The 20,687-nt window shown below is 41.9% G+C and overlaps 1 protein-coding gene across 7 annotated transcripts in view; it reads right to left on the bottom strand.

Moving 5' to 3' along the window:
- The window catches only part of LOC113116927 (homeobox protein Meis2), a 69,908-nt gene that overhangs the window by 26,094 nt on the left and 23,127 nt on the right, over nucleotides 1-20,687 (bottom strand). For 5 of the 7 annotated variants that reach the window (XM_026285224.1, XM_026285227.1, XM_026285228.1 and 2 more), the window contains exon 8: nucleotides 18,673-18,818. In XM_026285224.1, coding sequence (XP_026141009.1) covers nucleotides 18,673-18,818 — 146 coding nt within the window. The remainder of the gene's footprint in view (nucleotides 1-18,672; nucleotides 18,819-20,687) is intronic. The other 2 variants (XM_026285225.1, XM_026285229.1) reach the window with 1 other exon arrangement.

The following is a 20,687-nucleotide window of genomic DNA, read 5'->3' as shown; positions in this document are numbered from 1 at the left end:
AAATTTAAAAATGATCTAAGCTAACAGAGTGTGTTAAAAATGTAAAAGATTGGATGACCAATAATTTTCTCCTATTCATTTCAGATAGAGACAGAGATATTAATTATTGGACCAAAAAATACTACACAGAATCTCGTAGATTACAATTTGCAATTACACTGATGTACTGTTACTTCCTCTACAGTCAAAAATCTGAGTGTTATATGAGACAGCAGCTTTTGAAAAACCATATTTCCCATGTTATAAAAACAGCATTCTTCCATCTTAGAAACATTGCCAAGCTAGAAACATGTTATCTGTTTCTGATGCAGAAAAGCTAGTTCATGCATTCATGACCTCTAGACTGGACTATTGTAATGCACTTCTAGGTGGTTGTCCTGCTTCGTCAATGAACAAGCTACAGGTCGTCCAAAATGCAGCAGCTAGAGTCCTTACGAGGTCAAGAACATATGATCATATTACCCCAATTTTACAGTCTCTGCACTGGCTACCTATTAAGTTCCAGTTACAAATGATCATTACTTACCTATAAGGCCCTAAATGGTTTAGCTCCTGCGTACCTAACTAGCCTTCTACCACGCTACAACCCATCACGCACCCTAAGGTCACAAAACGCTGGACTTTTGGTAGTTCCTAGGATAGCAAAGTCCACTAAAGGAGGTAGAGCTTTTTCACATTCGGCACCAAAACTCTGGAATAGCCTTCCTGATAATGTTCAGGGTTCAGACACACTCTCTCTGTTTAAATCTAGATTAAAAACACATCTCTTTCGCCAGGCATTCAAATAATGCATCTCATAATTTTGGACTGCATTTGTATCTGATCAAATGAACATTATTATTCTTTGGCTTGGGTTAAACTAATTCATTTTACTTGGTTGGAACAGCAGCTATGCTAATGATTTCTCTATTTGTTTCTCTGTTTTTACAGGGATTTACATCTCGTGGTAACTAGGATTTACACAAGCTCCCGTCTGGATCCAGAACACCTGAGGAGAGATGATGTCACAGCCTCAGAAGACCTCAGATGATGATGACCCTCAAATAACATACAGAGCTTACAAATATTGCTACAAGTGTGATTGCATCATATAATAACTGCTGTTAAAAATGTTCATCATCTGGATGACTACGTCTTGTATTAATTTTTCTTAAATTTTTCTTAAAAAAATTTCTGTAAATTAGCTTTTTACAAATTTACAGATATTTGCTTTGCAATGATTTGTATCAAGAAAAGCGCTATAAAAATAAACTTGAATTGAATATATATATATATATATATATATATATATATATATATATATATATATATATATATATATATATATTATGGTTCTACCCAACCAGTGGTTGTGAATCCAGCCAATATGTCTGCAGCAAAGACAAGTGTCTTTCTCTGTGTGTGTGAAAGACTGAAGTTGGAGACTGTGTGTAGTTCCAGTGGTCAAGTGCTGCTGTTTCTGCTGCTTGTCTGATGCAAACACCAACATGACAAGAGATCAGGAGGGAGAGGAGTGCAGATGAATCAGAAAAAGGACCAATTTAACAGAAGGATGTGTAAAAACATCCGCAGAAAATCCCGCATGCTAAACACGCAGATCCATATGGCACTGCAGGGAATTCTCCAGTCAGCTTAAACACATCGCTCGGAGCGGAAAGACAAAAAATATCCTCCTTTTCTCGATGGTTAGAGAAATGAACGGTGGCTAAGTGCTAAAGCATGATGTTCCTGCAAAGGTCTCTTATTGCCAGGAGTCGCACTTGCAAGCACAATCCCCGTGTGAGATGCAATGATACAATTTGTGTCACTGTTGATCTGCCAAATGTGACATGATAGAAATGGCAGGATTGAATTTGTCTCAAGCATGACAAACAATAGTGATCCGCACTGACAGATGTCTTTAAGAGGCAGAATAAGAACCAAACAAACCTCACGCTCCACTTTGATTCAGCCCTCACCACACACACATACACACACACACACACACACTTACACAAGGATAAGATAGGCAGTCTGCAGTAGGTTTAGGTGGCACATCTCTCTTCTATTAGGTCAATCTTACAAATTGTATAAAAGTCACTGGGAACAAAAGCATAAAATAAGCTGACATGCAGCTGAATTTTGACCCTGAACGCTCATGTCGAGGAACAAATGGCTGAGGTTTAATTAAAGAACGGGAGGAGGGAACATTTCAGGAATGTGTCCAATTAATCAGAAAACAATTCTAAGACTGAACAAATAATAAAGGAAAAAGAGATGCATGAATCAGATTTCTGCTTGTGCACATTTGAGCTTTTAATATGCTAAAATCATTAACAAAGAAATATGATAATGGGCGCATAGAAATACATTTTTTGATTGCAAAGTGCTGACATGTGCTTGGCAAGACAAGGTCTGATTTACTGTGAAGCACACATACACTCCTGTGTGTGTGTGTGTGTGTGTGTGTGTGTGTGTGTGTGTGTGTGCGTTTTCCTCTCACAGACAACAGAAGATTCTCTCTCTTCACTGAACACACACTGAAAGCTGAATTCAGTTTTACAGTGTGAATGCATCCCAGCATAGATCATCACATACTGTCAGCCAGCTAATTTATGACACACACACACACACACACACACATATATATATATATATATATATATATATATATATATACATACATACGTTGATTATGTCTGTATGTATGTGTGTGTCATCAAAATCTACCAAAATCCAATCACAAGTAAACCAAAGATGTTAATTAATTTTGAACGTAAGTGTTAATTTGATCTCATCTGCTGTCTTAATATTGCATTATATGTGTCAGTGTTATTTCAGGCATGTGCCCATCTCTTCTGTATCATTAAATCAATCCCATATCAGTGATAAATATAACAGTGCTGCACATTTCCTCCAACCACCACAAAACCAATGATTTCAACAAACCAGAGAAACATTTAAAGAAGTGAGATGACATTATATCTTTTCACCCCCACTAAAACCCTTCAGACCCAGCTTAAGATATCCTGACCGCAGACACACAATATACAACAGATCCAGTTTCATTGAGCTCTGCTCCACAAATCACTGTAAATACAGACCTTGGGTCTGATAAACGATGCACATGGCCATGGAAATGTGTACGTGATATCCCATGCACATATCTGGATTTAGCAAAAATAAACTTGGCGATGTAAAAGTTGGTGCTTAAACATGAATGGAAACGTGTATATACATTATGCAGGTCATTCACAGAGAAATGATGTAGGTTGTGCATAAGAAGAAACCTGATCCTTACCAGTTCAACTTTACTTCTGTCTCTCTCTCAATATTTTTTAATACAGACATTGTGTTTTGTAAGTACAGATGCAACCAGAGTAGTGCACATCCGAGTGACATCACAGGTCGAGTCTAGCACTGTAAAATAAAGCATCAAATGACAAAACAAGTGAAACCTGAACAGAGCACTACCTTAATATGAATTATTAATTTCGTCCAGCAGTGTACATGACATGCTAACAGCATAACGAAGAGTAAACTTAGCATGAGAGATCAGAGAAAGAGTGAGAGTGTTCCTGTCTCAATCAATAGAGTGAATTACTAAGAGCTGGAGCAATATCCTGAGAAACGGACAGACCACAGAATGTGAAGAGGTGCAGTCTATAAATTATTAGACAGAGAAATGAGCAGCGTGTTTTATTGCAGATGCCAGCGCTAGCCTGCGATCGAATCAACTGTTAATTACGCTACAGTCTGTTAATGGCACCGGCTTTTTGCTGCTCGCGCCATTCTGAGCGCACACACACGGTCGAGGAAGGAGTCCTCTGGGATGTGTCAGTACATCATACAGTCCACAGCAAGTGCATGTGGGCCGATTTTATTTCCCAGAGTGCATGTGTGTGCATGTGTGTTTGCACTCTATTGGCTAAATTACAGGGTGTGATGTGCTCTTCACCGCAACTCAGTGTAACATCGAGCCTGAACCCCCAGTGCCCCCAAACACACATCAACCCCCCTTCTCTCACACACACACACTCCCCAGCGGAGTGGCTGACCGTGTGCTTGATGAATGACTTCATCAGTACGAGGCCAGACTGCAATGAATTAAAGAGTCCTGCAGCCTAATGAAACCCAGCACATCCCCCGACTGAACTACTGAGCTAGATGCTAATAACTGAACTGCCATACAATGTTTCTTATTTTTTTATATATATATATATTTTTTTTTTGGGGGGGGGGGGGGGTTGCATAATCGCAATTGAGAGCACGTTATTCCATTGTCTCTTCCCAACAGTTTAAATTATTCTCCAACTACTCCATCATCGCTGAAGCATTTGAGTTTCCCTGTGACGCACAGCTCAAATTGACTGTGATCGTCTCTGTATGTTTAATCAAACTGAGCGCAGCAAGATAACACAGACTCCCAATAAAATCAATCAAAGCCAGGAATGACATTTTAATATCTGCTACAGAGAAATCTGCAGAAAGATTGGCACATTTTAAATTTAGAGATGCTGTTAATAATGTATTTACATATGTGTGTTTCTGCAAAAATGATATTGCATCCAAATGAAGGCTGCAGGTTTATTTTGATAAGACTGATTTGAATATAATAAAAATATATTCCATTTTACATGACAAAATCATGAATAATTGTAATATGGTGTGTTTGTTGTATTTGTAATAAGAAGGAACTCTGCATTTACTGCAAAAAAAAACTGATTTTTTTTTTAGAAAGTGAACTTTGATTATGAAATGACTCATGAAGTGGGTGTCAAACTGTGTTTGATTTCTGCTCAGCAGAACAGAAGCTAAAAGACTGTTTTGTTTAAAAGATGGACAAAAGGAACTTGCTTCTATGTACTCTAGCTTGTGTGCGTTTAAGGTTAAATATGTGTGCTTAGGTAGCGTTTTGCGTACATTGGATTTTCTTCAGCACTTCGCTGCATCCAGACAACAAGAAGGAAGCCTGTAAGAATGCAACTAGACTCGTTCACATGCGCACACACGCACATGCATGCACAAAAGAGAAAACGTCCTCGGCACCATCGCAAATACACCCCCCGATGCTCGTGCGATGCATGCATACCAGTGCTCATTGTGTTTGTCTGCATGCACACGTATGAACAAATGTGTCTTCATGCAGCTCTAGGATAAGATTCAGTCGTGACTGCCACACTGGGTTTTTTCAGAGGTAAAACAGTTTCAATTTATGTGGCACCTGGAGCCCAGCACGCCATGAAAAGCTATTGAGGAGAGCAGCTAGACTCCCTCTCTTCATCTCTCTCTCTCTCTCTCTCTCCCATTCTTTCTCTCTCTGTGCCCCAAAAACAATTGCTGGCTGGGCTGGGCTCAGAGCCGCTGGATTGCTGCCAGCCCCCCTGTTTGCTCTACACCAATAATTTATGTTCACTGAAGATGGTGCAAGATTCTAGAGCGACTCTAGCTATCAATTTGCCTGCCAAGCAAACTGTTGCCCTGCAAAAACATGGATTGGCAAGGCCAGGCAGAGGGGGATGCTGGGAGGGGTGTGAGGAGGAGGTGGGCACCCCCGTGAGGTTGGCCTGGAACGCAGTTGCTGAGGGTAAACAAGCATTAGCACTAAAAATCAATCACTCCCATTCTCAAGGCCGTCAGAGAGAACCATGCAGGGGAACAAACACACACCCTCTGCAGTGAGAGACACACACAGTCCAATACACACGAAACAAAACGAAAACAGAGAGATACAAACAATTAGAGAAAGTTTTCCTCTTTAGCGGCAGCAACTGATATTTGCTCTCTCGATTATAATTCTGATGAAAAACATTAGACAATAAAACAATAGCTAAATGAAGCTAGCAGCACTGAATGTAGCTCCTGTGCCTCTTAAAGGGTTAGTTCATTCCAAAATGAAAATGCTGTCATTAATTACTCGGGGCTCCATTCGGAACCCATAAAAGCTTTGTTCATCTCCAGAACACGAATTAAGATATTTTTGATGAAATCTGAGAGCTTTCTGAACCAGACAGCAACACAACTGAAATGTTCCTAGACCAAGAAATGTAGTAAGGACATCTGTAAAATAGTTAATGTGAAATCAGTGGAGAATACTTTTTGCGTGCAAAGAAAGAAAAAAAAAAGACTTAATAAACAATTCTTCTCCCCCGAGTTACCATTTTAGAGAGTACCATGACACATGTATATGCTTTTGCCTGAACCTAATCAACGTAATCATTAAAAATATCTAATAAGTGATTTTTACAGGGTTGCAATGACATTAGGGTGAGAAATTAATAACATAATTTTCATATTTGGGTGAATGATCCCTTTAAGATGGAACTCTGGCGCAAATGGTTATGTGCTGAAGTTCATTGCTTGGAGTCTGTGGGTCGTTTAAACCACTAACCCTGACTAGGTGTAACATTAACAGAGATGCCTGCAAACCCCTCAAATAAGAGTGAGAGTGAACTGTGTAAAGCAGCAGGGGTTTGTGTAGACTTGGACACACAAAAAAAACCTTGATTATGTGTGTGTGTCTGGATGTGGCCCACAGCCATAGTGATGAGGCTAGTTAATCATCAGATCAGGTTCATGGCTTCTCTTACAGACGCGGCCAGCCGGCTCTTTCAAGGGGAGTAACCTAATCTCCATGTCCTTGTGTAGGGAAAGGGGAACAGAAGATAGACTGAATCTCTTCTCATCCTCTTAACCCTCTGGCTTTAGGGTGTACATTTGACCAAATTAAAGTCTCACCACAACAGCCATAGAAATTATCTTTCCACCTGATCAGGCAAACCTTTCTGGAGCAGTTTAACTTCATTTTTACAGCAGGTTATATCATCAACTGGATAATTTTTATTGCATGTGCATGCAGGAATATTCGATGCGATGCCTTAACAGCAGTTTCCATTTCAGACTTGAAGAAGTGGAAGGGAAAGATTCTTGACAGTTGACACTACTGGCTGTCATAAAGTCACGTGACCACTCATGCTCAGAGGCAAATTGGCAAATCAAGTAGATAAACATGACCTGAGTTCACACTGTAAAATGAAAGCCTGTGAAATGAAGCAAACAACCTGCTGGCCTCAGAACAGATTCACAGCTGAAAAAATAAAAATAAAAAAATGAAAATATCTGGCCTAACAAGAATACTCTGTTGTGCCTGCATTCACCAGTTTGTAATGACTTGATTAGACTAGATGTGACCTGTGAGCAACGAAGCCAAGATATCACGGGTCATGTTCATTAGGCCACTGGGCTACTACCTATGGCTCACTGCTGTCCAGACCCCACCTTCCCACAGGGCAAGACTTACTTATGCTATTCTTTAATATAGTTTCCCTGCATGAGAGAGAAAAGGATGTTTTTTGCTTACGGGGAACACGGACTGGGTTGGAGAACAGAAATATTGTCCAAAAGGCCAATGGGCAGCCAAAGAACAATGGGGTCATTCTCAATGCAGGCAACAAAGTAGTTCAGCAACTCCTCAATATTCCAGCCAAACCATTTTATGTGAGCAGGTCTTGGCAGCGTGTAGTACTGTATGGCTTCCATTTGTGCTGGCATTTGAGGCTGAAGGACAGGCTCATCTACGATACTTTAATACATAGCACATATAAATAATTTAGCCCAGCAAGCTTTTAAAAGTTGTTAGCCTATTTCTTCTTAATGAGTAGAAGGGTTATTTACACAAGCTGTCTCTGTGGCTTGGTTTGGGATAAGCAGTCAATGCCATTTTAGCATCTTTTACCCAGATCTGATCCCTTAATGTCATGTTTAATTTGTTACACTAGAAAACTTGAGTTGTCAAAACCTCACAGTAGAGGAAACCTCGATGTTTAGCCATTAGCTTGCAATGTGGAGCAACCAAGGTTGATCTCAAAAACCTCACAACACAAACTTCAAATCATACCTGTTGAGCTTACTGCTTTTGTTGTTTACGACCTTTCAGAAAAACTCTTCTTTACACAGTGCTTTGTAACCTTTGAAAGAAAACCAAGACCTCCCGTCAGCGCTGCACACTCAGTCAGTGGATTTCTGTGAGCCCTGGGGACTCTCCACTCTTGATGTTTTAGTCTAAGGGATGTATGAAGAGTTTTAATGGCTCTAAGAGCAGGAGAGCTAAGGAACAGAGCAAAGGGCCTCTTTTAGGTACATTCCAGCTGCCTGTGCTCTCCCCATAGTGCTCCTCTGCTCAATCCTGCCCTGAAGCCTGCTGACCTCTGACCTGACTGACCGGCTTGGCTGTAGGCTTCTCGTTTGTTACTGACTTTATCCACTGACAAAGCAAGCAGGAAACTGGCAGCTACCCAACAATCCCATGAGAGGATGACCAACAGCTTGCTCAGCTTACCATTTATTAGTGGATGGGGGTCAACAGGCAGCACAAATAAGAAATGTAGCCTGCATTCTTCTTTTTTTAGCTAACAGTTTTCTACCTAATGAAACCACAGTATTTGAAACCTGAATGGTCGCCGAGAACAGCAACCTTGAATATCTGAGCAGATTAACTCTAATGGTAGTTGTGCAATAACTGCAGTATTGTTAAAACCCCAAAAGGAGCAATTCATTACAGTATTGAGTTTCCTTATCACTGTGCCTTTGAGCAAGGAACTTGACTCTGGGTGGACAGCCCCTTTAGTTGATGTACTGTAGGCCCACTCAACCAGCAAATAAAAAAGTGCATGTCAGTTCTGGATCTGTCTTTCTTCTTTATGCACTTTGCATGGTGCATACTGAGTCATCAAAGGGAGCTACAGTAATCCAAACACCGTCGTTACTCTGAGAGTTTACGTGCTGCCCTAGAGGGAGAGATAAAAAGGGATTGTCAGGATCTACTCACAGCTTTTTGGACTGATCCAGGCCACAAGCAAGGACTGTGAGCTCAAACATAGCAGAGTGCTGCTGGTGCACAGGACTCCAGCAGGACGGAAGAGCAAGGGGAGGTCATTAACCTCTGCAACTAAAATGCACTCAGATGGCTCCCTGCTCTGGAGGCTGATGACAAGCGTCTGTGTTCTTTTCAACAACTTGTTGAGCTGTCTCCACCCCCACCACCTGCCCCCACCTCTGAAACCAACACCAGCCATCCCCATCTCAGGAATGTAACCCAAGACTCGCTCCTCTCCAATCACTTTGCAGAGAAGCCTGCTTGAGGTGTAAGACAGCTGTTGTTGTGTTCTTTCCATTGTGTTTGTGGATTTTCTAACTCTTGCTTTTTTCCTTTATTTGATCCCCTTACCGCTGCACAATTATGCATGATCCAATGCAGAGCTGAGCGCAGTACAGTCAACTTTGACTGACGGGAATTGAGCGGCGTGCCTCTATAATGGTAAAAGTGCGTTGGTAATGGCTATGCCATTGAGGGTTGGGCTCTGTAGAGGATGATCTAGTGCATAAGTCATAACCATATAATAAAACCAAATGAAGCCAAAAGCATTCAAAATAAAGCTCTGGAGGGGAGAAAAATTGTTTCCCATCAGGTTTTCAATGTGGTTCCTCACCTTTAACTCCAGAGTTTAGACTCTTGGGAAGGTCTGGGCCATAAGGCTGTCTGCTGATTCACGTAATGTCTCAGGAAGTTATTTTCCTGAAAGAGCCCCCCCCCCCCCAAACCCTTTCAGCAGGGCCATGACAGAGGAGAACACAATGGTGGAGATGCACAGTGCAGGCGGGGGCATTTATATTTCTCAAATAGAAGGCGAAGCATGGACTGCCGATTGTTCAGAGACATATAACAGGCTATTGAACTGGCTTTGGATCACTCTAATCCTGGGGCTTCTAATGATCTTCCACATTCCCATTGCTGTCATTGGCTACTAAATCCTAGCAATTGAGGTCTTGTTGTAAGGTTAGGAAAACTACACAACAAAATTGCTAACATCTGCAGAGTTCCCTCCATGTGTCAGGGGCTTGTCATTGCTTAAGCATTTTTTTTTTCACTCGCTACTTGTTTTAAAGGCATATTCCACATTTGTTTACTTAATTCTGCTCAAACCATGCCTTAAAGAGATTCCTCGCTGTTGGAGTCCAGATAACGTAAAATGATGCGTGAAGTCTTGCCTTCCTTTCCACCGTAGGCTTCATTACTTTTTAATATGTGTGCAGGAAGAGGGAAACTGGCGTGGAGATAATCAATGGTACAGAGGCAGTAGCCCATTAATCTCCCCGCGGATTCCGTTCTAATATGCACACTTGCTTGGGCAAACATGGCCTCTTCTGTGGTGCACGTGTCTGCCTGGATGGGCCACTTAATGAAACAGCCAGCCTTCACTTCCTTTTGACGGGATTTTGCTGAATGAAAAATGAACTGTCTGATGTTCACCATGCCAAGGAGCGTTGACGTTTTATTGAATTCATGCGGGAGTTGTATGTTCCCCCTGCAAGCAAGACAAACAATGAGAGCAGAAGGCAGGAAATGGTGTGAGCACTAAAGCAGGTCCCTATGGAGATTTTATCAAGGATCCCTAATGCAAACATCAGCACTGCTGACTGGGGGAGGCAGACGAAAGCCCAGTAGAAAGATAGGTGACCTGCAGCACTGAACTGGGACAGGGGAAGAAGATAAACATGGCACAGAGACAGAAAGAGAGCCTCTTGTGTGGAGGTGTAGATGTAGAGAAGGATGTCTACAATGACCACCACTTGGGCGGCTCTGAAACAAGAGCTAACCACTGGGCTCACTAGCCCTCCTCTCAATGTGCAAAGAGCCACCTGTGACTGTCTCCAAAGGTAACTGGAATACACCTGCTGGGACACGCTCCCTCCTGCACTTACATCATGTGGATGTGGCGTCAGATGGGAGGAAGACAGAGGAGAGAGAAACAGAGCAGAGTAATTTGTAAGAGAGGGTGGGCGGCCTGGCAGCAAGAGACATGAGGACAAACAGCAGTGATTGTACGACCTAAGCCAGGGTGAAGTTTGATACATTTTCTATGTCAGAAGGCTTCTGGTGGGTGAAGGCAGACAAAAAGCCATGGCTAAGAGGATTGCGAGGCAGGGATAGTGCATGCTGGAGCCTCGAGGTGGCAGAGATTTTTGCCTGTATGGAAATGTATGATTCACCCACCCCAGCATCAAGCTCCGCTGCCGTGAACACGCTATACTTCATTTGCTGGCGATTATGCGGGTTGCTGGCCCTCTAAGCCCCTTTGAACTTGTAATTGCCGGCAGTTTCAAATAATGAACATTAAGGGAGATTCAGAAGAGTGTGTGTAAATGCAGGTTTTCTCTGCTTTTCTTCTGCTCCCCAGTTGAAGAGGGAGAGGAGGAGGAGAAAGAAGGAGAAGGTTCTGCTTGCCGAAATCCGTAATGTCTTGCCAAGTCTCCTTATTTTATCATTGTAGATTTGAGCAGGAATTGCCCTGCCCCGGGGACATTACAACTACTGCGATCTGATCAATATTCACATGCTTTCGCATTTGGAGCCAAAGCGCTCCAGTTTGATTAGGATATCTGTCTGTCTTTTATTTATCTCGGCCTTCTTTCTTTGGCATTTTGTGGATGTTTTTGATACTGCTCACCAGTTTAAGTCATCATGAAAAACTCCCTTATGAGCCTGAATTAAACAGTGAAGATCACACCACAGTGGTGGCGGCCCAGGCGATGGTAGGCCTCAGTTTGCCAACATCTTGGGAGGCTGAATGGAAACCACAACAAATTGGTGCATTTTGTTTGTTGCCTTTGATGCAACATTTGAGATATGAAATGATATTGTGCAGTCTCAGCTTTCGGTCATCATTATGAAATAGAAAGGAGGTGCAGACAGTTCTCAGAGGGAGGCCCATGAGGAGAAGTGCTGGAAAAACAAAACAGAATAAAAACAGCAGCAGAGAATGGGCGGGAAGATCACAGAGCTCTGGGATTCAGAGGATCACCAGTCCCCTGACAAACTAAACAGAGAATCACAGTCTGGTTTAGATTTTTGCTTCCCCCCCACACACACACAACCGTACTTTCTTAGTTTTCCATTTCTATGTCTGAGATGTTTCTTCGACCCCTAGTTCCTCCCTCTTTTTGGCCTGAAACATACTCTACATAAGTATGTGAATGCATGCATTGATTTTACAAAAACACAATTTATTAGTTAAAGCTTTGCCAGAAGGGTGCTACAGCAGGAATTAGTGCCTTCTAAAATCACAGATTTACTTTTTTACGTCAATGGAGGAGCAACAGTTTGAAGAGAATCAGAATGAGCACATAAGTTAAATTTTCAAAAACTTTATAACCTTCGCTTGTGTACTTGTCTGAGTGAAAGTCAATGAGATGTGAGAGAGTTAATAAACTGAAGTTCTTGTTCTCCTCGCTGTTTATGTGTATTTCAGGTCAGAGCAGATGCATTCCCCTCACACACACATGCATAGAACAGCGTGTTACAGCATGTTCAAGCCATTTTTATTAATCCCGACTCAGTCAGAGTATGTAGGAACATTCCAAGTGTCAGCAAGGTCATCCCTCAACTGAAAGATTTCACTCCGTTTCTGAGGTTCAGAGAGAGTCGTTTATCTCTAAAAAGCATTGCAACATGATAAACATGCCATACAGGATGATGGCCAAAGACAAGATCAAGACAGAGGATTGCCTTTAGGTTAAAAATGTTATTACAAATTATAACTATTCTTAAACTATTATTTTAAGAATAGTTTAGCTGCAACAGCTCAAAACAGGGACACAGTGATCTGAAAGCAATTCCCATGAAAGGAAGTGCCTAAATTTACTTTCATTGCCATTGCTGCCTAAACTGGACTTAAGAATACTGAAGCATGTTAGTGTGTGCTATAGATCTTTAAGTGTCTAAATGTTTAAATTCATTTAAGAGGCAAAGTGAATGTTGATGCTGAACAACTTAATGCCAAATGCTTGCTGATGCCAAAGCCTATTCCCAGGAACACTATTAACTAGGGTTGACAGCTTCAGAAATGAAAATAAGGGAAAACTGTGATTCTTTATAGGATAAGGGATTTTCAAATTATTTGTATTTTACCACATAAGCTGTGTCCAAATTCAGGGTCTGCATCCTCCTTAGGATCCTTCCTACCCGGTTGAAGGAGGATGGGTCCTCCGACGACCGCAAAAACCGGAAGTCGGTGTTTGTGAATTTGGACAGCCTACCCTTCTTTCAGTTACCTCCCTTAACCGTTGCTCATATCCTGTCGCCTAGCAACCGTGACAGCGCCAAGCAAGACGCCGGTGAAGAGCTCATCGTTCTCTCCCCGGAGCTTTATAAACACTTCTGTCTGCTCTTTCGTCCTTAGAAGCGTTAAAAACAGCTTCAGTCACTAACAAATAAGCTGTGTGTAAGGGGATATTCACACAGGCAGTAAGGAAGAAGCTAGTTTACAAAAGTAAACGTTTTTTTTTTTTTACATATACACGTACACATGTAAAAAAAAATGCTTAACGCTAAAACAAAATGCCTAACTAGAAAACCACTGAAAATATATCTTTTTGAAAAGCCAGTTTTTAAAAAACATCGAAAATAATACTCCTCCCCCACTCCGCTACCGCTCGCTTCGTCCTGCCGAAAAGAATTATGGGATAGGTAGGACGCGAAAGGATCCATCACACCCATCCTTCGAATTCGGGGAAAAGGAGGACGCATTTGTGGGCCGCATTTGAAGGATCCTACGAATTTGGACAGCCTTCGTCGCGGCGCTGTGACGTAACATCCTTCAAATGCGTCCTCCGAAGGATGTAGACCCTGAATTTGGACACAGCAATAGTGTATGTCATTTCTGTGTGTCTGTAGTTAAGTATATGTAAAATGTTCTCGGAAATAATCACATTTGTTTGCTTATCCTATATATGTACAATTATTCTAAAAGGGCTTATAATGTCAAACCTATGGTGTTATTCATATGGTGGTAATCTGGCGTATGCCACATTTCTTTGATGCCTTATATTCGGGACAATTCTGTATTATACGGAACAGTTGGAAACCCTAATGATAACCAAGAATTGCACACACACACAAAATAGCTATTTTAAATCACTGCATATGACAGAGGAAGGTGGATGTGGCTTCTCATTTAATTCCACAACTTTCAAGAATGAAAGAGTCGCTCGATATGGACATCTGAACTTTCAGCCTCTCTGGTTCGGAGGTTCGGATAAACTGACTGTAGCAGTGGCAGTTTAAAGTGGAATACTTTATATTTATAACTCGGCAAGATCAGAAAGAATCAACAGAACAAATGGCCTTACTGTAGGCTGACCATCAAACACACAGCATCCCCAAAACTGTGTTGCATTCTCAGTGTTGCCACAAGGAGTGCAAAGCACACATTACTACCGCATTTTTCGGACTATAAGTCACACCTGAGTATTAGTCGCATCAGTCCAAAAATAAGTCATGACGAGGAAAAAAACATATATAAGTCGCACTGGACTATAAGTCGCATTTATTTAGAACCAAGAGAAAACATTACCGTCTACAGCCGCGAGAGGGAGCTCTATGTCGCACACTCTCGTGGCTGGAGACGTAATGTTTTCTCTTGGTTCATTTCTATTGGTTCATTTCTATTGGTTCATGTCAAATTAATTTTGGTAAATAAGTCGCACCTGACTATAAGTCGCAGGACCAGCCAAACTATGAAAAAAAGTGTGACTTATAGTCCGGAAAATACGGTATAAAATATGTCCAGTTTTCACACAAAAAGTTGTAATGTTAATAGTTACTTGATCAATCAGAAACACATCAGATATACTAGTACACATATCTAGGTGCAGCAGTATAAATTATGTTACTGGTCTTCAGGTTTCCTTATACATGCAGATGCACACGCACTGAACATAAATGTTATAAAGGCTGAACTGCAGACAGAGGGCAAACAAGCCCCTGATAGATTAGTGTTGCCCCACTGCAACCCCTGGAACGTCACAAAACTACCTCGCTGAGCCTTAAATGAAACCGCCCTGCATTACATCACACAGTGAGGGAGGAATCCTCTGCTCCGAAACCCTGAGTCTACATGCCTACAGACCACGTTTCATGTTAGTGTGTGTTGTGTTGTGTCCCTTGTTCGAAACTGTTGTCAGATGTTCTGCAGTGGAAATGAACACTGACGTGGATCAGACATGCAAACAGCTGCAGTCAGAGCAGATCAGCCCAAATGTTTAGTCTGAGATGAGCCTCAAGAACGGATTTGTTTGCTTTACTTGTGTGACTCTACAGGCTGATCACTGGCTGATCCTGCTTATTTTCTTACACAATTATCTAATGAGGCTTTTTACTCATGAACAACGGCGGCAGATGAGAAACAAACTTGTGACTCTTGCTGCTGTGTCTCTGATTAAGGATGTTTCCATCAGCTGCCTGTATTTGACTGATTTCCCAACAAGTCAACCCTCTTTATTAAATGCCGCTACATTTAATAAGTGTTATTCTGAAGAAAGCATGACGTAATAACATTCTCCACTGCTGAAATTACTCTTCAGCTGATGCAAAAACTGCGTTATTGGATAAAATTAACATTGGAAAATAATATCACAACTCACTTTTCATAACCCAATCAATTCCAAATGGATAAAGGGATAAAGATTGGCTGGATTTATGGATTAGTCATGTCACACATTATTTATTTTTTCTACTAAATATTCAGTTTTTCACAGACAAACCCGCCCCAAACTCATGCCACTGACTGATTTACATTTCAGGCCTATTTATTTTCACAGCTTTTGAAGGTTTACCCACGTGAAAGGACAGAACAAGCCTGGGGTGCTATCTTTGTATCTGAGTGCTTCCTGTTTTCATTGCAGACTGACCCTCATCTTAGCAGGAGACACACTGAGGGCGCCAACCGACTAATTGAGAGGATTCAAAGTTTGTCTCCATTAAACTGTTGGGTGACCCTGCAGGGGTGTCAGTACAAACTACACTTCACCACTGCCTTGCATCTCTCTCTCAGAGCCAAATAGAAGGTTTTTCTCCTTCTTGCTCATTAGATATGAAGCCTAATAGAGCAACACACCCCACAGTAGAGTTTATCTTTCCAATAACATAAGCTCTGTGCCGTATGGGAAAGCTTACAGCAGTCAGCTGGGATTTCCTCCCACTAATGGCACTGGAAGAGATCCAGAGTGCTCCAGGAGGACCCAAACTCTCCAGTTCTGTAGAAGCTCTTCAGTCAGGTGCTGAATATGCCACATGCATCTCCTGTGGGTCCATCCTCTGCTCCTCTGTGGGATTGGCTGTTGGCTCAGAGAGACTTATAAGGGCGGACTCAGAGACTGTTCCTTGGAAGAGGAGGCCATCGATTTCAGCCCACAATTGTAACTGTTAGCCGGCTTGTTTTTTGTGAGCATGGGGGATGGAAATGGGGGGAGGGAAGGGGTTACGTCCTTTTGAGCCCCTCAGAATAGGTGACAATGGCTCAATGTTGAGAACATATGTAAAGGGACCCCCACCGCTCATGGAAGAGCAGCTCCGCTTTGGCCCTGCGGTGGAGAAAATACAACCTCGCCGCTTTTCTTTTGCCCCTCCAATGAATGGTTGAATGGAGAGCTGCCGCTATGGGCCATTCAGGGCCAAAGTCCCCATGAATTCACTAACACACAAATGCATCCTGAACTGGAAAATACATTTGCTTAACAAATTAAAATAAAAGGCCTGATGTGTGTGGCACAGCCGTGTGGTGTAAAGGATTGCGCGGGGGCCGCGGTCGGTACTTCGGGATAATTCAATTAAGTTTCTTTGGTCAGAAAAGGATGGGAAAAAAATAGAAAGGTGGGTTAAAAAGGATGGATTATTACTCGCGCTCATAAAAGACTGAAATAAGGGAAGATGATGGAAACGTCTACATTTCCACTAATGAAAATTCTCCTTACGTTTTCATTTAGATTAAAACAATTCTGAAAGAACAAGAGTGCGTCTCTTGTGAATGTGCTGAATGGAGATCTCCCGAGCTGCCTGTAAAGACGCCTAATGATCTTTGTAAAAAGCGCGAAATTCCTGCGTGATATGGAGCCGAGTGAAAGAAGTGAGAGGCATTTGTGGGTAAAAGCGGCGAGGTAGGTGGTGGGTTGACGCCTCCTTCACTGCTTTACACACAAGCTGAACGCACCAAGCAGTTCTAGGAGCGTGAAGAGGACGACAGATGAAAAGAGTGCAAGAATAAAGCAGAGAAAAGCTTTGTCTTTGTCTGTCAGATTGGACTGCGGTGGAGTCGTTCTAATAATGAGAGTTAGAAGTGTATGGCAGAGTTCAGATTATCCCACAGAAGTTTCTAATAGATTTACAGTCCTTTTAATTAGCTGCGTTTAAGGAGCGTTATTATTTTTGCTCATGTTTGATCGCCGGGTCCAGACTGGGACTGCATGTGGGTGTCAGGGTGTGCAGGGCATGTTTCTTGCGGAGCACATGCTGAGTTCATGTGCTCAGAGATGGCAGCACCTCCCTCAGAAACCTGACCCTTCCTGTCCTGATCAATATATCCTGAGCCGCGGAACATGTCGTGACATCAGAGAGGCCGATGGAACATGACCCCGCATGCCACCTCTCCAAACCCACACACTCTCAACCACCGGCAGAGACCTACACTAAACCTACAAAATGTTTCTTGGGGGGGAAGAACAGATGTAAAAAAAAAGGTTTTCCTTTATTTTAAGGTCTGCTTGTTACAGTCTCAATATACATTTAAGTACTGAGTAATATTATTTACCTACAGTGATGGCCAAAAATTGTTAGAACACCTGACAAATCTGAAAATATTGACCTTTTTTTGTCTCCAAAACATGTTTTAATTTCATAATGTCCATGAAACTTGCAGGTGGTTGCTCTGAGCACAACAAATCTAAAATAAAGTGAGTCGTACTGTTTTTATCTCACTTTTAACTTTAATACTTGGTATGTCTACCTTTTGCAGTGATTACAGAAGCACATCTCTCTAGCATAATATCAATATATTTCCTAAAATATTAAACACTAATGTTATCTTATGTCTTCTGCAGCTCAAGCCAAAGGCTTTCCTCTAAATCTACAATAGATCTGTCCAGTTTATTTCCCAACTTGCCCCAAATTTGCCCGATGGGGTTGAGGTCCTGACTCTGAGGGTCCAGTCCATCGTTTTCAATTTTCCAGCAGATTCATTCTGTCGCAGGTACCTCGGCAATAGTTTGTTTTATGAGTACTGCAATGGCCAATTCAACAGAAAGAACTGAAACTGCTTAAATATTCCAAGTTTTTTAATAATTTTGGCCACTACTGTACATCTACTTACTATATGTCATTATGAATAATTAACTGTTATTATAATGCATAGTACACGTAACATTTGTAACAAGTAACATTTGCCTTAAAATAAAGTGTTACCAAACAGCATTTTCAGAACTAGACTGGTCAAGCGTTCTCAGTTAATGAGTACTTTGTTTTGAGTATCACTACGGCTGTGATTTAGCTGTGTACACAAGCCAGCACTTACTGCAAGTGTGAAAATGCTCATATATTTTGATACTAAAATTAATAATGAATGACATTACACACACAATACGGCTAAATAATTTATTTCTGCAGCACAGTCAAGTGGAGTGATGCAAACAGTGAAAAGTCCCAGTGCTGTTGGCATTCCTTCACCATCCAATCAGATTTGAAGGCCGGATCGAACTGGTGTCTTTATGTCAATGACTGTGTATTTATTCAAATGTGTAACAGTTCAGTGTGAGATCTAAGCACTTATACTCATAAAGAGCTCACAAACAGAAAAAGAGTCTTACTGTGAGATGCTGGAAGAGCCATGCCCGCATGATATTCGTGGCGACTTTAGGGAAGATGCCCCGTTTTTTCTGTCGCTTTTTGTCCTTGTCTGGATCGTCATCATCGCCCGTGCCAGGTGAAGCCACGCTGTTGTCTAACCCATCTCCTGGACAAAATGAGAGCTTTTAAGAATTATACAAACTTACAGAAACCCTAAAAGACAAATTCTTTTATTGCTTGACATCATACAGGACGGTTGCAAAGACAAAAGCTGCAATGTGATAAACCCTGCAGCCCCTCCCCTTCCTGCACCTCATTTGCATATCACATCTGACACTCCTGTGCTTATGTCCATCAGCATTCGTCTTGTGAATGTGTGAGTGCAGCTTGGGTCTCTTCATAACCTACTTCCCAGACTTAATTTCTTTCTCCTCTGCCATTAACTGTGCATTAGCAAAAATGATTTACTTTTAAAAGTCAGTTATTTTTTCTTGGCCTTGGGCAAAAATGCCTTGAAAGCCTTCCTTCAGGGCATCTAAATTATGTATCTGAAAAACTCCTGCACTACGCTGCCATATTCTACAAATTTACACTTGCGCGTCTCTCTGTTTTTGGGGAGACATCAATCACATGGACCTATATAAGCAATAATCACACATTAATGTTTCAACTAATCATTTTAAAAAGGAGGAAAGAGAACAGATCCGACAGATGGCATAATCAAATGCAAAATACATGAAGAATACAAGGACAATTGAAAGTTCTTCTCCTCTCTGTTTTTAATGTTATTTTTCTCTCTAGTGCTGTTTTATTGCCCTCGCCGTGTGGATCTGTGCTAATGTGGAAGTACCCTCACAACAAACGCCTGAAATCCACAATCATTCAAACTGCAAGTGCAAAGACGCTCACAACCCCAGTGTGGTGGTCAAACGCATGCCAAACGGAGCACGAGTTCAGGCTTTTTCTCCAATGACATCACTGGAGGAGGTGTGTGTGTGTGTGTAAACTCGTCTTGTTGTGGTGTGTTATGAGTGGACCACAGCGAGCAGTCCAAGCCAAAGGGTGGCCAGATTAATTTTATTGACGTTTCCATTTTCACTGCAACACGATAGCCTCCTGCTCACAGCGGCCGGAGCGACCCGCGTGTATTTACAGACCGACCCGTCACTTCATTACCCTACAGCCCCTGACCGCTCGGGGGGAAACCAGACGCCCCTCACACACACACAGAAACAATCACTGATAACCAAATCTGTTTTTACACAAATTAAACACACACTCGTGTCTAGAGATCAGTGTGTGTTCAACAAAACTAGATCAGAAAAAATCAAGTACATACTGCAATTAATGACAGAGAATGAAATGTAAACAAAATTGCTGAAATGCAGTGGACATTTATTTCATATTCATTCACATTCATTCACACATAAAAATGTCATTATCCTGTGTGTACATTTGAGCATTGATAAAAGGGTGTGTTTTTAGCTGACATAAATAATCTACCCAAAAATCAGCCGATAAACTGGCCATTATCTATCACTAGTGAAAATATGCTCACACACATGACAGTGAGTCAAAGGAGTGGAAATAATCAAAAAAATGATGCAACGGGATTAGTGGCATGGAACAAAGACAGACAGAGAGAGTGAGAGAGAGACAGAAGTAGAAGAAAAGAAAAGAAAAGAAAAGAAAGGGCAAACTTGCTCATTACATGTGAAGCTGCTAATCTACATGCCCCCTCTCACTGGTTAGTGCTGCAGCGCCGCAGGGCGAATCGTCCCAAACACTAATGGCCTCTGACTGTTCCCTGGCAACTCTACCATTTGAACCTGTGAGGATGTGAACTCCAGCACAAAACATGAGGAGACACGAGGAGAAGAGGAGAGGGGGAAGGGGAAGTATCCCATCATGCACCTCTGAGATGGGGGCAGATGGGGGGGGCTATTAGGAGACGCCCAAAGGCCTCCGGGAGACGAGGTGCTGCAGTCTCGCCCCAGGCACTTTTGGAAAAGCAGTACCCTTGGAGAAGGAAAAA

This window comes from Carassius auratus, chromosome 17, assembly GCF_003368295.1.
Source record: "Carassius auratus strain Wakin chromosome 17, ASM336829v1, whole genome shotgun sequence".
NCBI classification, from domain to species: Eukaryota; Metazoa; Chordata; class Actinopteri; order Cypriniformes; family Cyprinidae; genus Carassius; species Carassius auratus.
The sequence above is the reverse complement of the archived record's forward strand: the minus strand, read 5'-3'. Positions and strand labels throughout refer to the sequence as shown.